This window comes from Wolffia australiana, chromosome 15, assembly GCF_029677425.1.
Source record: "Wolffia australiana isolate 7733 chromosome 15, ASM2967742v1".
Taxonomy (NCBI): domain Eukaryota; kingdom Viridiplantae; phylum Streptophyta; class Magnoliopsida; order Alismatales; family Araceae; genus Wolffia; species Wolffia australiana.
In genome coordinates, this window is record NC_135849.1 from 10150571 (window position 1) to 10166242 (window position 15672).

The window sequence follows — 15672 nt, forward strand, 5'->3', positions numbered from 1 at the left end:
TGAAGCAAACAAAACCTGGCGTGATCAGGAAAAATAATCCAGATGCCGCAACATATATAAAATGTTCTTCCGAAGGAGCCGGAGCCCAGCGGTCAAGTGGTGGAAGTAGAGACAAGGCAGCGTGATCTACATCGTGCCGACGCCGAGGTTTTCCCACTCAAACGGCGCCACCGAGCCGAGCTCTGGCGCACCACGGAGGAAGAGGCATACACAGACACAGACGGCAGCGATGGCGAGCATGGAGTGAACGTAGGGTCGCCGAAGCAGCGCCTGTGGCTGCCATGCAGACCTCGTTCTCGCCATCCTTGCGGCCACTGCCGCGCACTGAGCACATGACTTGGCCGCATCAGCACCCTTGACTATCGTTATTGACACCTGAGCATTCCTGATGTCAGCCATCTTCCCGGCCACCAGCTTAATGTAGGAGTGGTTGCCCCTCATGGTGGCATAGTCGCAGGGGGTCTCCCCATTATCATCAACCGACGATGCCCAGCAGGTCAACCCCTTCTGTTTCCAAAAAAAAAAGTCAACCACTAGTCAACTAAGGTAATACTCAGGTTTGATTTACCTGCAGGGGATCACTAGTGAGGCTGTCGACGATGTCGTCCGCTCCCTGAATGGAGGCGGCGAGATGGAGAGGGCTGAGCCCACCGCGACCTTTGGCGTCCGGTGTGAAGGGGAAGAATCTTGAGGCATTGACTTGGTCGTCAACGGAGAAATGTAAGAGAAGGTCAACCATCTTCCTGCACCTTCTCTTTACAGCCCGGTGCAGCAGCTGGATCTCCGCGATCATGGCCAGAGTCTCCTCAGCAGAGGCCCTGTTGCTGCCCTGCGCTGCTGCGAGATCGTCAAGGAGCTTCTTCGCGACGGCGACGAGGTCTCTGTCTATGGCAAAGGCAAGGAGAAACTTGAATCTCGAGCTGGCAAAGTCGAGCGAGAGGGGAGGGCGGCGCCGCCGTCTCTGGAAGAGCCATCCGAGCTCATGAAGAAAGTTGAGCGCGTCTTCTCTCGACCTAGGGTCAGCCTCTATCTCCGGTTCGAGGAGGCAGAGCTCCCTGCAAACTGATTTGTCTGCCACGATGAGTGGGAAGCTACTCCCATTCAAGCCATTCTCCACCTACAATTCATAATTATTATCATCACCATACAATAATCTACGGTGCAATTCAATGAAAGAGCTTGCTCTCACCTCGACGAAGCAACGACCGAAGTGATCAGAGAACAGCGTCGCAGGGAAGACGAAGGCATCAACGCTCGTGGGTTCTTCGCAGATCTCCTCGGCGCCACGGCGGGCAGGCGAGGCAAGCTCCTTGGACAAGTACCCGCCACTGGTAAGAGTACAATGAACCCTGAAGTATCCGTTTCTTTATCGGTGAGAAGACGGGTCTCGGCATTAAGGGCTAGACTGAGGAAATTATATCCACCTGGTTCCCGGGGCACCGAGATTCCGGCCTCTTAGAACGAGGGAGGTCTCTTCCCCGCCGACCACTGCCAACGGCGAGACACAGATCAGCTCCGGTGTTGTCCAACTTCTCCCAGACTTGGACAGCCGGATCCTCCCTGCCAACCAATCCAATTAATGTAGAATATGAGAAAAAAAACTATAGAAGATTAGAAAGATACCATCTTTGTGTGATGCCAGCCGCCTGTCCGTCTGAACCAGAAATCGCCCGCTCCTCCAAAGATCAGACTCACTTCTCTGGACGAGCGCAGTCACCCTCTGGAGAAACTCCTCGTGAAGCTGCAAGACGAAACGAAGAAGAAAATTAGTTTCATTTCCGTAATTTCCGAGCAGTACAACAACGCACCTCCTCCCAGGCGAACGACGGCATCGAAAGATAGATGGACAAGACCACGCAGCCAGGTCGAATGTAGCTCTCGATGTCAGACGGGCTGTGAGAGAGCCAAGTCAATACCTGAGAAAAAAGAAGAAGAAGAAGTCAATAATTCAATCAATGTTTCCAAAGAATCAATCAATTCTTCTCAGTTAGTCCAACCTCTGAGCGGAGGCTCGGGGGGAAATCACTGGGGTTCTTGTCGAAGAGCTTGAAGATGATTCTCCCCGTCCGATCCTGAATTATCATATAATAAGCCAATCAATCAATCAATTAATCAATGAAACGTTGCTGTGATCAAGCAGAGGATAAAACAAGAGCAAGATCTACCTGCCCATCAGAGTGCGAGCTCGACGGCGAGTGATCGGAGCCAGACGACGAGGAATACCCAGCAAGATACGCGTTACGGCCCAAGCGTCTGACGGCCGCCCCGTCGGCCGGTTTCGGAGCCTCTTCCGTTGTCGACTGCAACGGAAAGAGGCTCCGTTCGACGGGCGGAGACGACGAATGTGACCTGTCCTCCGTCGGATAGCTGCTTCCCGACGAGAGATACTTCCGTCTGGACGGGCTATCCTCCTCCGTAGAGCTGAACAGCTGCAATTGCAAGCTCGGGCCAGCGTTATCGCTCGAACGACGACGCTCTGAGAGATCTTTCGACGGAAGACAAGCATCGCCGGCCAATTTAGACGACGCTACCCCGTCGGCAGCCTTCAACGCCGCGGACAGGATCGTGATAAGATCGGCCGAGGAATTACCCTGATCTTCCGCGCTTTGACAGACGTTGAGATCGAATCCCCCATGTTTAGACGACTGCGAAGAAGGATTCAAAGCGGGGATCGCGCTGACCCTGCTCAGAAGCTGAAGAAGCAAGTCCTTCTCGCCGCTGCTTCCTGGGCGGATGAAGAAAACAATCGAGTGAGAGGCATTCGATCGAAGAATTCCGACGAGCGGGGTAAGAAGAAACCTTGTAAACGAGCCAATATCGCCAGCAAATTGACAATGTCGAGATCAGCGCCGCCTGGGTTTTGCCCGGTTGGAGGGAGAAGAAGCCGAGAAGACGCGTCGTCGGCCTGCTGCGTCTTCCTCCTCCGCCGATTATGCCCCGCTAATCTCCTCCGGCAGCTCCTCTTCCCCTCGTCGAATTCCGCCAGCAGATGAAATCTTGAAGACGAAATCATCGAAAAAGAGAGAAACTTGATGAAATCTTGAAGACGAAATCATCAAAAATGAGATAAATTTGATGAAATTGAAGGCCGGGAATCAAGCTTACCGGCTGCACTGTTGGCAGAATCTCTGCATCTGTTTGCCCACCATCGCCTTGGTCGTCTTGCTGTGAACCTCGCAGACCTTGTGCCGCCTGTGGTAGTCCTTGGCGTTGGAGAGGTCGGCTTTGCAGTCGTCCACCTGGCATGATGGGTAGCTGGCCACGTTGCCGGGGGATCCCGATCTGACCCGCTTGCTGGGTCTCGCGGCCGATTCATCCATCCCGTAGGCTTGCCCGCCGAGTTTCAACGTCAAACGTTCTTCTTCGTTCTTCGTCTTGTTCTTCGAAGGGGGTTCCTCGGGGGCCGGCTGGGCGATGAAGGCCGCGCTGTCCCAAGCCCAGTTCGCTGATTCCCACTCGCTGGGCTGCGACGGAGGAGCGAGATTGGGGCTTTGGCCCTGCCATGGGAAATCCCTCTTCCTCGCCAAGAAATGGGTCGGCAGCCCTTGCCGGAGAAATATCGGAGGAGCAACCTCTCCTTCCATTTCCCCCTCTTCAATCCCCAAATCTCTTCACGATTTCACAACCCTTTTGATTCTTCTTCTTCGCCCATACAAAATCGATAACGGAGAGCTCGCCAAACCCACCTCCGATTCGATCAAACCGGCCTCCCCCCGCCGATGATCATCCCTTTCCGGAGCGCAGATCTGAGAGCAGAGCGCGGAAGAAGACGACCCATGTTTTGAGATGACGAGAGGGCGAGGAAAAAAGTGGCGTTCGACGCTTCTTCTCTCCTCCTCCCCCGCTTCTTCCTCCACTAGTGGCATTATCGTAATATTCAATGGATGTCACTTCTCTCTCTTTCTACTCCTGCCGAGAGTAGAGAGAGAGATACATGGAAGACTGATTATGGGCTCCAGCGGTGAGCCGCCCTCACTAGCCTCCAAAGTGCCAGGGGAAGGCTTACGTAACGTCAAAATTAACGGGGACGGCGTAGAATTTCATTTAAGCCCTTTTTAATTCCGGGGATTGTTTAAAAGCCTCGAGGGGTTTAAAATTGTGTTGAAAAGTCAGGCAAAGGGCTTGGAGAAACGGTGGCCGTGAGAATTTCGCGGATCGGGTCCCCGCTATCGGATCCTCAAGCGGGTCCGTCTGTGTGGCTTAATTGTATTGGACTGGGTATGGGCCCATTAATTAGTTAATGGGCCGGCCCACTTTGGCTGAACGAGCAGTTCGTCAGTCGAGGAGTCGGTTGGCTCGCTAATAAAAGAGCTGAAAGTTTCTTCTGAGTTTTTCTGATGGGGTACTAGGGTTTTGGAAGAGCGGGTTGCTACCGACGATCGATTGATGCTGTAGGGTTTTTGTTGATCTTTGATTGTTTCGATTCAGTAGAAAGCTGCCGTCGCTGCTGTTCTAAGGTTGCGAGGATTTGCGGTATTTCCTCCTCGTCCGATTCAAGGTACTTTGCATTTTTTTTTCTCTATGTTCGTTCTGATTTAGGAATGTTCAATTTGGGATAGAAATTGTCTTGAAAATTTCCTCGCTGTTGTGCTGCTAAAATTTTGCTCGTCTGATTCCCCTCCGGATTACGCTTTCTGCTCGTTCTTGCGGGAGCTTTGTAATCGAGAGATGACATTGGATTTTCCGTGTTATTGAGCTCTTCTTCATTGGGTTGTTGTCTTTCGTAGGAAGGGCTTCTATCGCGAAGCCTAACCCTAGAGGACGACTTACTTGCGGATTTGCACTGGTGAACTGACGCCATGGCCCATCTCGGCGGTGGTGCAGAGGCTCATGCCCGATTTAAACAGTACGAGTACCGCGCAAATTCCAGTCTTGTTCTGACCACAGACTCTCGCCCGCGAGATACCCATGAGCCTACAGGCGAGCCAGAGACTCTCTGGGGGAAAATCGATCCGAGGAACTTTGGAGATCGGGCCTATCGAGGTAAGCCACCAGAGCTTGAGGAAAAGCTTAAGAAATCTAAGAAGAAGAAGGAAAGAGACCCTGCTGCCGTCGCCGAAAATCGAAGAGACAGCAAACGGAGGCGATTACAAGAGGAGAGTGTTCTTTCTCTCGCAGAAGAAGGAATGTATCAGCCCAAAACGAAGGAGACACGGGCTGCTTATGAAGCTCTTCTGAGTGTTATTCAACAGCAGTTTGGTGGGCAGCCCCAGGATATCCTCAGTGGGGCAGCGGATGAAGTGCTCTCTGTTTTAAAGAACGAGAAGCTCAAGAACCCTGACAAAAGAAAGGAGATTGAGAAACTCTTGAACCCCGTTTCAAACCAGATTTTTGATCAGCTTGTTTCTATAGCCAGACTCATCACAGATTATCAGGAGGGAGGCGATACGGCTGCTCCCTCCGGGGCGGATGGCAAGGATGAGGACTTGGATGACGTTGGCGTTGCTGTTGAGTTTGAAGAGGATGAGGAAGAAGAGGAGAGCGACTATGACCAGGTTTATTGAGGCCACAAACATCGATAATTTTTTGATTGTCTAAAGTTGTTTCCAAAATCTTGTCTTAAATTGTTTCTTCACTACAGGTTCAGGAGGAGTCTGATGATGAGGACGAAGGTTTGGACTCCAATGGCGCTGGGGCTATGCAGATGGGTGGAATCGATGATGAAGACATGGAGGAGGAAAATGAAGGATTGTCGTTAAATGTTCAAGATATTGATGCATATTGGCTCCAGAGGAGGATTTCTCAGGCATTCCAAGGGATTGATCCGGAGCAAAGCAGGAAACTTGCAGAGGATGTACTCAAGATTATTGCTGAGGGAGAGGGCAAGGACGTGGAGAACCAGCTGGTGATGCTGTTGGACTACGAAAAATTTGATCTTATCAAGTTGCTAGTGAAGAACAGACTGAAGATAGTGTGGTGCACCCGCCTCGCGAGGGCTGAGGACCAGGAAGAGAGGAAAAAGATTGAAGAGGAGATGATTGCTTTGGGTCCGAGTCTATCGGCAATTGTGGAACAGTTGCATTCCACGAGAGCGTCTGCAAAAGAACGCCAGAAAAATTTGGAGAAGGGTATTAGAGAGGAAGCAAGACGATTGAAAGATGAGCACGGAGGCGATGACGGCGAGAAATATCGCAGGGCTGTTGATCGAGAGGTGGAGAGCGGGTGGTTGAAGGGTCAACGCCAGTTGCTCGACCTCGACAGCATCATGTTCCACCAGGGAGGTCTTTTAATGGCAAACAAGAAGTGTGAGCTGCCTTCGGGATCTTTTCGCACTCCTCACAAGGGTTATGAAGAAGTCCATGTTCCAGCTTTGAAGCCCAAGCCAATGGAGGATAATGAAAAGTTTGTGAGGATATCAGAGATGCCCGAGTGGGCGCAACCGGCATTTGAGGGCATGAAACAGCTAAACAGAGTCCAAAGCAGAGTCTATGAAGTTGCTCTGAAGAAGCCTGATAACATTCTCCTGTGTGCGCCCACCGGTGCTGGTAAAACAAACGTTGCTATGTTGGCCATCCTTCAAACCATTGCTCTTCATCGGGTTCAGAATCCAGACGGTTCATTCGACCATAGTGCGTACAAGATTGTTTACGTGGCTCCAATGAAGGCCCTGGTTGCTGAAGTTGTCGGGAACTTATCCAATCGGCTCAAGTCATACAATGTTACTGTGAGGGAGCTTAGTGGGGATGTGTCGCTGACGCGTCAGCAGATTGAGGAGACTCAGATAATTGTCACGACACCAGAGAAGTGGGATATCGTCACTAGAAAATCTGGGGACAGGACTTACACCCAGTTGGTGAAGCTCCTCATCATTGACGAGATCCATCTTCTTCACGATAATAGAGGACCTGTGCTAGAAAGCATTGTGGCCAGGACTGTCAGGCAGATTGAGACCACAAAAGAGCACATCCGATTGGTTGGCTTGTCGGCCACTCTTCCAAACTATGAAGACGTGGCCTTGTTTCTACGAGTTCAGAGTAAGAAAAGTGATGAGAAGGATCAAAAAGTGTGTGGCCTCTTTCACTTTGACAACAGCTACCGACCAGTTCCCTTGGCCCAACAATATATAGGAATTACAGTAAAGAAGCCTTTGCAGCGGTTCCAGCTGATGAATGAGATTTGCTACGAAAAGGTCATAGCTGTGGCCGGGAAACACCAGGTTCTAATTTTTGTACATTCACGAAAAGAAACGGCAAAAACGGCTCGAGCAATTCGCGACACGGCCTTGGCAAATGACACCCTCAGCCGATTCCTCAAGGATGATAGTGCCAGCCGGGAGATTCTGCAGAGTCAGACAGATCTTGTCAAGAACACGGATTTGAAGGATCTCTTGCCCTATGGATTTGCAGTTCATCATGCGGGAATGGCTAGGGTTGACCGAGATCTCGTTGAGGCGCTTTTTGCTGAGGGCCACGTACAGGTGCTCGTATCCACAGCCACTCTGGCGTGGGGAGTCAACTTACCAGCGCATACTGTGATCATCAAAGGCACTCAGATTTATAACCCAGAGAAGGGAGCATGGACGGAGCTCAGTCCCCTTGATGTCATGCAGATGCTTGGCCGTGCCGGAAGGCCTCAGTATGATTCTTATGGAGAGGGAATAATACTGACTGGTCACAGTGAATTGCAGTATTATCTGTCGCTTATGAATCAGCAGCTGCCGATTGAGAGCCAGTTCATTTCTAAATTAGCCGATCAATTGAATGCGGAGATTGTCCTCGGAACTGTTCAAAACGCAAGAGAGGCCTGCCATTGGCTAGGATATACCTACTTGTACATTCGTATGCTTAGAAATCCGACTCTTTATGGTGTGGCGGCTGATATTCTTGAGAAAGATCCGTATCTGGAGGAGAGACGTGCTGACCTGGTATTCTATCCAGTCTTTTTCAAATTTTATATCTTTGAATAAATATCTGTGTTTTTTATCTTTAATACAATTCGAATGTACTAACATCTTTGTTCTTGGCACGCTGCAGATCCACTCAGCCGCTTGTATTTTAGACAAGAACAACCTGGTAAAATACGATCGCAAGAGTGGCTACTTTCAAGTGACAGATCTGGGCAGGATCGCGAGTTACTACTATATTACCCACGGGACAATATCAACCTATAATGAGCATCTGAAGCCAACAATGGGAGATATTGAGCTCTGTCGATTGTTCTCCCTCAGTGAAGAGTTCAAGTACGTGAGTGTCAGGCAAGATGAGAAGATGGAGCTGGCGAAGCTCTTCGATCGGGTTCCCATTCCCGTTAAAGAAAGTGTGGAAGAATCCAGCGCTAAGATCAACGTTCTTCTTCAGGCGTACATCTCAAAATTGAAGCTTGAGGGGCTTTCCTTGACTTCTGACATGGTTTTCATTACCCAGGTGCACTCTTCTTACCTATCTAACCCTGTAAATAATTATTATCTTTCGGAGAAATATAAAAAAAGGAAAATCTACTCGCAAAATGGGTCACTCATTTTCTCGCTGGTTGCAGAGCGCTGGTCGTCTGTTGCGGGCACTCTTTGAAATTGCATTGAAGAGAGGGTGGGCTCAGTTGGCAGAAAAGGCACTGAACATGTGCAAGATGGTGAACAGGAGAATGTGGGGCGTGCAGACGCCCCTCCGCCAGTTTCACGGCATACCCAATGAAATCCTCATGAAGTTAGAGAAGAAGGATCTGTCCTGGGAGAGGTACTACGACCTCTCCTCTCAAGAAATTGGGGAGCTGATCCGTTTCCCCAAGATGGGAAGGCAACTTCACAGGAGCATCCACCAGCTGCCTAAGCTCAACCTCGCCGCTCACGTGCAGCCGATCACCCGTACAGTTCTGAGCTTTGAGCTGACCATCACCCCCGACTTCCAATGGGATGACAAGGTCCATGGCTTTGTCGAGCCCTTCTGGATCATCGTGGAGGATAATGATGGGGAGTACGTCCTCCACCATGAATACTTTCTCCTGAAGAAGCAGTTCATCGATGAGGACCACACAGTGAACTTCACTGTGCCCATCTACGAGCCTCTGCCTCCTCAGTACTTCATCTGTGTGATATCTGACAAGTGGCTGGGGTCCCAGACAGTGCTTCCCGTCTGCTTTCGGCACCTGATCCTACCTGAAAAGTACCCTCCTCCAACAGAGCTACTAGACTTGCAGCCCCTGCCGGTGACGGCACTGAGGAACCCTGCTTACGAGGCCCTGTACGAAGAGTTCAAGCACTTTAACCCAATTCAGACCCAGGTCTTCACTGTGCTGTACAACTCGGATGACAATGTGCTTGTGGCAGCACCCACGGGAAGTGGGAAGACCATCTGCGCTGAGTTTGCCGTGCTGAGGAATCACCACAAGGCCGGGGAAGCCATGCGTGTGGTCTATGTGGCCCCGTTGGAAGCTCTAGCCAAAGAGCGTCTCCGCGATTGGCAGCAGAAATTTGGACAGGCCCTGGGCCTGCGTGTGGCCGAGCTCACCGGGGAGTCAGCGACTGACCTGAAGCTGTTGGACCGAAGCCAGATCGTGATCACCACGCCGGACAAGTGGGACGCCCTCTCTAGGCGCTGGAAGAAGCTCAAGGCGGTGCAGCAGGTGAGCCTGTACATTGTGGATGAGCTCCACCTCATCGGGGGCCAGGGTGGCCCTGTTCTGGAGGTGATCGTGTCAAGAATGCGGCGGGTCTCAAGCCATCTGGGTGGCGGGCAGGTGCGGGTGGTGGCACTGTCTGCATCGCTGGCCAACGCCAAGGACCTGGGCGACTGGATTGGTGCCACCTCTCACGGGCTCTTCAACTTCCCCCCTGGTGTCCGCCCTGTGCCATTGGAGATCCACATCCAAGGCATTGACATTGCCAACTTCGAAGCCCGGATGCAGGCCATGACCAAGCCAGTATTTGCAGCCATCGTCCAACATGCCCGCAATGGCAAGCCTGCTCTTGTATTTGTTCCCACCCGGAAGCATGCGAGACTGACTGCCATCGACTTGGTCACGTATGCTGCTGCAGCATCCGATGGCGGTGCATCTGGTGCGAGCACTTTTCTCCGCCGCCCGCTGGAGGAGCTAGAGCCATTTCTGGCTGGGGTCAAGGATTCTGCTCTGAGCGCCACACTGCGTCACGGGGTCGCCTATCTGCACGAGGGGCTGGCAGAGATGGACCAGGAAGTGGTGCGTGAGCTGTTCCAGGCAGGGTGGGTGCAGGTGTGCGTGGCCAGCGGGTCCCTCTGCTGGGGCACCCCCCTGAGCGCTCATCTGGTCGTAGTCATGGGCACCCAGTACTACGATGGGCACAAGAATGCACATGCTGACTATCCCGTCTCAGACCTGCTCCAGATGATGGGCCGGGCCAGCCGTCCGCTTGTGGATGCCACCGGCAAGTGCATCATCCTTTGCCATGCCCCGCGCAAGGAGTATTACAAGAAGTTCCTCCACGAGGCATTCCCCGTGGAGAGCCACCTGCACCACTACCTCCACGACCACCTCAACGCAGAGGTCGTTGTGGAAGAAGTACTCACAAAGCAGGATGCGGTGGACTACATCACCTGGACCTTCATGTATCGGCGCCTGACGAAGAACCCCAACTATTACAATCTTCAGGGAGTGAGCCACCGCCATCTCTCTGACCACCTTTCCGAGCTGGTGGAGACCACTCTGGCCGACCTTGAAGCCAGCAAGTGCGTCGCCGTGGAGGAGGACATGTACCTCTCTGCCCGCAACCTGGGCATGATCGCGTCCTACTACTACATCAGCTACACCACCATCGAGCGCTTCAGCTCCTCCCTCACTCAGAAGACCAAGATGAAGGGGCTGCTTGAGGTGTTGGTCTCGGCCTCTGAATACGCCCATCTGCCTCTTCGGCCCGGGGAGGAGGAGACCCTGAGGAAGCTGATCAATCACCAGAGGTTCTCCTTTGACAATCCTCGCTGCACTGACCCCCACGTTAAGGCCAACGCCCTGCTCCAGGCTCACCTGTCCCGCCACACTGTCGTTGGCAACCTCGCTGTGGACCAGCAGGAAGTGTTGCTGTGTGCTCACCGGTTGCTGCGAGCCATGGTTGATGTCATATCCAGCAGTGGCTGGCTCGCGCTCGCCATCTCTGCGATGGAGCTCAGCCAGATGGTGACCCAGGCCATGTGGGACCGTGACCCTCTGCTGCTCCAGCTACCCCACTTCACCCGTGACTTGGCCAAGCGGTGCAAGGAAAACCCAGGCCGCCCCGTGGAGATGGTCTTTGAGCTCATGGAGATGGAGGATGAGGACAGGCGCCGCCTCCTGCAGATGTCCGAAGCTGAGCTTCGCGACGTGGCACGTTTCTGCAACCGCTACCCCAACATCGACATGGCCTATGAGGTGCTCCGGCCGGGGGAGATCGGTGCTGGAGGGGTGATTACAGTGCAGGTGACGTTGGAGCGGGATGCCGAGGGACGGTCGGGGGACGTGGGGCCAGTGTGTGCCCCGCGGTTCCCCAAGGCTAAGGAGGAGGGGTGGTGGCTCGTGGTGGGCGATCCAGCTAGCAACCAGTTGCTCGCCATTAAGCGCCTGTCCCTGCAGCGGAGATCCAAGGTGGAGCTCAACTTCGACGCCCCGGCTGAGCTGGGCGACAAATCCTACATGATCTACTTCATGTGCGACTCCTATCTCGGCTGCGATCAGGAGTATGAGTTCCATGTCGATGTCCGAGAGGCAGGCCAAGTTGATCGCGATGACATCATGGACCAAGAATGATGACTCTCACTAAGTTCCCTGTCGGCTTTATCGCTGACTTTTGACTAAATATCTATCATTTCTTTGTTACTTGTCGCCTTGCCCCACTTTGCGAGCCAACTATGTAGCTTTTTTTGTGGCTTTTAATGACGCTTATCCCAAAATATGGTTGTCATTGTCCAGACAAGTAGACAGGTTACTGAATTAAAACATTTACCTCATCAGTCAGCAGTCAGAAATGGCTGACAATGGGCAGATGACAGATGAAGGACAGAAAAGTGGGGAAAAACAAAAAAAGTTGTAAACTTTATAATCTATATTACATTTAATATATTGAAAAATAACATTCTCTACAGCTAATCTCTTATGGCTATGACTATCATTGTGATAATGACAGACATTGATGCATAGGTAACTACTGACAACATTGACAGAAGTGTCATCAATGACAATGACAATTGTCACTGATGATGATTATTGTTGACGACATTTCGTATTATTGAAGAGGATGACGACTGTTGTTATAAAGGATGACTGTTGTCGAGGATAAGGACTATAATGCTCATTGCCGGAGATGATTGACTATCAATATTATGACAATGCCGATGGAAGCATTGACGACTGACATTCATTATGATGACAATAGATCATGATGAATTTTTGCAGAATGACAACAATGGAAAGCATTGTCGAAAGTGTCGTCAATGAGGATAGCAAATGTCGATGATGTGAATGAGGACATAGACTATTGCACATGATGACCACTATTATTACTATCATGTACGAGGACAATAATCATTGTTGACAATGATTTTTTTATGATGATGAAGACTATTGTATGATGACAGTGGACAATGATGAAGTGTCGTTGATGAATGACAAAATTGTTTTGTCATGAACTTTCGAGGATGACAACTTCCATGAACTTTGAACTTTTGTCAACAACAGTGATGATGATGATTAGTGTGACGACAACAATGATGATCTTTATTGACAAAGAGAACGATGCCAAATGCTTTCAAGGATGAAATTTTCTCGATGATGATGACTGTTTGTCATAAATATGAATATTGTTGACGCAGATGGTTGTGGTTGATGAAGAGAATGATTGTAATTGAACAAGATGAAAACTTTCATCCAAGATAACTAGTCAACAAGAAGAACTATAATTGATGAGGATGACTCTCGTTGATGAGGATGTCCGTTTTCGAGGACAATGATGTCGATTGTTGTCAACAGGACAACATGAATATGACAATGATTTTGGCACTTCTTCATGTCAGGCCATTCAAATTCAGCTTCCCCCTTTTCTTAATAGACTGAGAAATTGGTGGAGAGTACGATAACAACAACAATAACATAAAGAAGAAAAAGAAGACAAAAAATAACAACAAAATGAAGGATACTAGGATAAATTAGTGTGAAAAGAGGAACAAGAAGAAGAAGCTCATTTTGGGGGCAAGAGTTCTGTTTTCAAGAAGAAGAAGAAGCTCATCTCGAGGATTCTAGAGTTGAAAACAGTGCAAGCATGGTATCCCATTACATTAATATGAGAAAGTTTTGTATGTTGCCATTAATCTCTAGAGCATGTCTTAGCTCTTTCTTGTCTATTTTCTTTAGTTCATCTATTTCGGCATCCGTAGCCAAGCATTAGTTCCATTCTACATCATGGACAAATGGCAGGATAGGATTGATGATGGAATTGTGACTAGGGAACGACACGGTCCGGTCTCGGTCTGATTTGACCAAAAACCTAGACCTAGACCTGAAGTTTGGTCCAGTCTCGGTCTCGGTCCGTCTTTGGCCAGTCATGTTGACTAGTCAATGTGAAAGTCAATGTTAATTTGACTTGGTCGTCTCACTGCATCTAATGTCGCCCCCTGTGCCGAAGCAGTATTGGATAATGAGAGAATGAAACGGAGAGAGAAAGAGAGAAATTAAATAAGAGAGTGAAAGAGTGTGAGAATGAGAGAGGAAGAGAGAGAGAGAGTGACGCTGAGATAGTGCACGGCAGAGGGAATACCAGAGGGAGAGAGTGAGAGAGTGAGAGAGAGGGGGAGACTGAGAGAGAGAGTGCAAGAGGGAGAGAGTGACAGAGGGAGAGAGGGACCAGGTAAGAAGGAGAGTACAAAAGGGGGAGACAAAGAGAGTGAGAGAGGGAGAGAGGGGGAGAACTGGAGAGGGGAAGTGAGAGGGAGATAGGGAGAGAGGGGGAGAGCCAGAGAGGGGAAAAGAGAGGGAGAGAATTCCATGGGGAGAGAGTGCAAGAGGGGGAGAGCGTGAGAGATATATTGAGAAAGAGAGAATGAGAGGGAGGGAGGAGAGAGGATGATAGAGACAGGGAGAGGGAGAGAAGATGAGAGGGATGGAGAGAGTGAGAATGGAAAAGAGGGTGAGAAGGAGCAAGGGAGGGAGAGTGAGATTGGAACAGACGGAGAGAGAGCAAGGGAGAGAGGGAGAGAGAGAAAGAGAGAGAGGGGAACAAAATGAGAGTGAGAGAGCGCACAAGAGAGAGGGGGACAAAACGAGAGTGAGAGAGGGAGAGAGAACTAGCGGGAGACAGGACGACACAGAGGCAGAGAGAATGTGCGGGAGAGAGGGAGGGAGAACGAGCAGGAGAGAGGGAGAGAGAACAAGCGGGAGAGAGGACGACAGAGAGGGAGAGAGAATGAACAAGGGAGAGGAGAGAGAGATAGAGGAAATAAAATGAGAGCGAGAGAGTGAGAACAGGAGAGAGGGCGAGAGGGAGGGAGCGAGGGAGAACGAACGAGAGGGAGAGTGAGACCAAAACAGAGGGAAAGAAGGGGGGAAAAGAGAAATCTATAAATAGAGAGGGGGAGTGAACAAGCAGGAGAGAGAACGAGTGGGAGAGAGGGAGAGACGAGAGAGAGAGAGGGAGAGAGAACGAGCGGGAGAGAGGGAGAGACGAGAGAGAGAGAGAGGGAGAGGTGAGGGAGAGAGAGAGGGGGAGAGAACGAGCGGGAGAGAGGGAGAGGCGAGAGAGAGAGAGGGAGAGATGAGAGAGAGAGAGAGGGAGAGAGAACGAGCGGGAGAGAGGGAGAGACGAGAGAGAGAGAGAGGGAGAGAGAACGAGCAGGAGAGAGGGAGAGACGAGAGAGAGAGAGAGGGAGAGAGAACAAGCATGAGAGAGGTAGTGAGGATGACAGAGAGAGGAAGAGAGATCAAGAGGGTAAGAGGAAGAGAGCAAGAGAGGGTGAGAGAGAGAGAGAGAATGAGAGGGAAAGATGAAGAGAGTGAGAGAGGCCAAGAGGAAGAGAGCAAGAGCAGTAGAGAGGGTGAGAGAGAGAGAGGGAGACAGAACAAGAGGGAGAGAGGTGGAGAAGAAGAGGGATCGGGTGAGAGAGAGAGGGGCGGTCTTCGGTCTAGTTTGACCTACGAACCGGACCCAGATTGGAAGGTTTGGTCAGCCCTAAAAAGGACTGACAGTCTGGTTTGGTCCGATCTGACTGAGCTTCTGTCAGACCATGCCCTTCCCTAATTATGAATATAGTGAACTTATACAATGAATGGTCAGTGATGTATATTATTTGGTCATCAAACCAATCACACCACCATGTTTTATTTAAGTTCATTGAAAGAAATATTTTTTGATCCATTATTATTCCTGTGTGATGTTTATAATGAAGTACTTGAATACATCCAATGTCCTAGTAAATTATTATGAGATCATGACACAATGATCGTTCCGCTTTAAACACACATTATGAATATTCCAATTAGATGGATAGTTGAGATGAATATTGAATTAAATGGGATTACATAACACTATGTTAGACGTGCAGAGAATCTATGGATAGGCGGTGGATACTCTTTGAAGAAAGAGTTTACTCATGTTTTATTTGTGTATGAATCCATGAATGGTATTATAGCTAAAAGTTAATCAATTGATTTATGTCACGGTTGCATAAGTGATTCATTAACCAAAGACACCGACGACATCTTGTGGATGGACAACTATGTCTTAAATACAGCGTAAAAGTCTCT

At 50.2% G+C, this 15672-nt stretch overlaps 2 protein-coding genes across 4 annotated transcripts; one reads left to right on the forward strand and one right to left on the reverse strand.

Annotated features, from left to right (window-relative positions):
- Positions 1–3818, reverse strand: LOC144713270 (squamosa promoter-binding-like protein 15). 3 transcript variants are annotated; one of them, XM_078587833.1, is made up of 10 exons: positions 3106–3818; positions 2800–2996; positions 2166–2725; positions 1998–2072; positions 1809–1916; positions 1624–1741; positions 1425–1560; positions 1190–1328; positions 569–1117; positions 1–507 (listed from the first exon to the last, which is right to left on the reverse strand). In XM_078587833.1, the coding sequence occupies exons 1-10, from the start codon at positions 3582–3584 to the stop codon at positions 127–129; spliced, it is 2742 nt and encodes a 913-aa protein (XP_078443959.1). In that variant the 5' UTR covers positions 3585–3818; the 3' UTR covers positions 1–126. The 3 variants fall into 3 exon arrangements, with proteins under 3 accessions (XP_078443959.1, XP_078443958.1, XP_078443957.1); XM_078587832.1 differs by having other exon boundaries at positions 1–504; positions 1190–1349; XM_078587831.1 differs by having other exon boundaries at positions 1190–1349; positions 3106–3817.
- Positions 3819–4324: 506 nt separating this feature from the next.
- LOC144713269 (DExH-box ATP-dependent RNA helicase DExH12-like) lies at positions 4325–11831 on the forward strand. Its single transcript, XM_078587830.1, has 5 exons — positions 4325–4498; positions 4728–5495; positions 5582–7864; positions 7974–8363; positions 8476–11831. Exons 2-5 carry the CDS (start codon positions 4800–4802, stop codon positions 11686–11688), a joined length of 6582 nt encoding a protein of 2193 aa, XP_078443956.1. The 5' UTR covers positions 4325–4498; positions 4728–4799; the 3' UTR covers positions 11689–11831.
- Positions 11832–15672: the final 3841 nt, after the last annotated feature.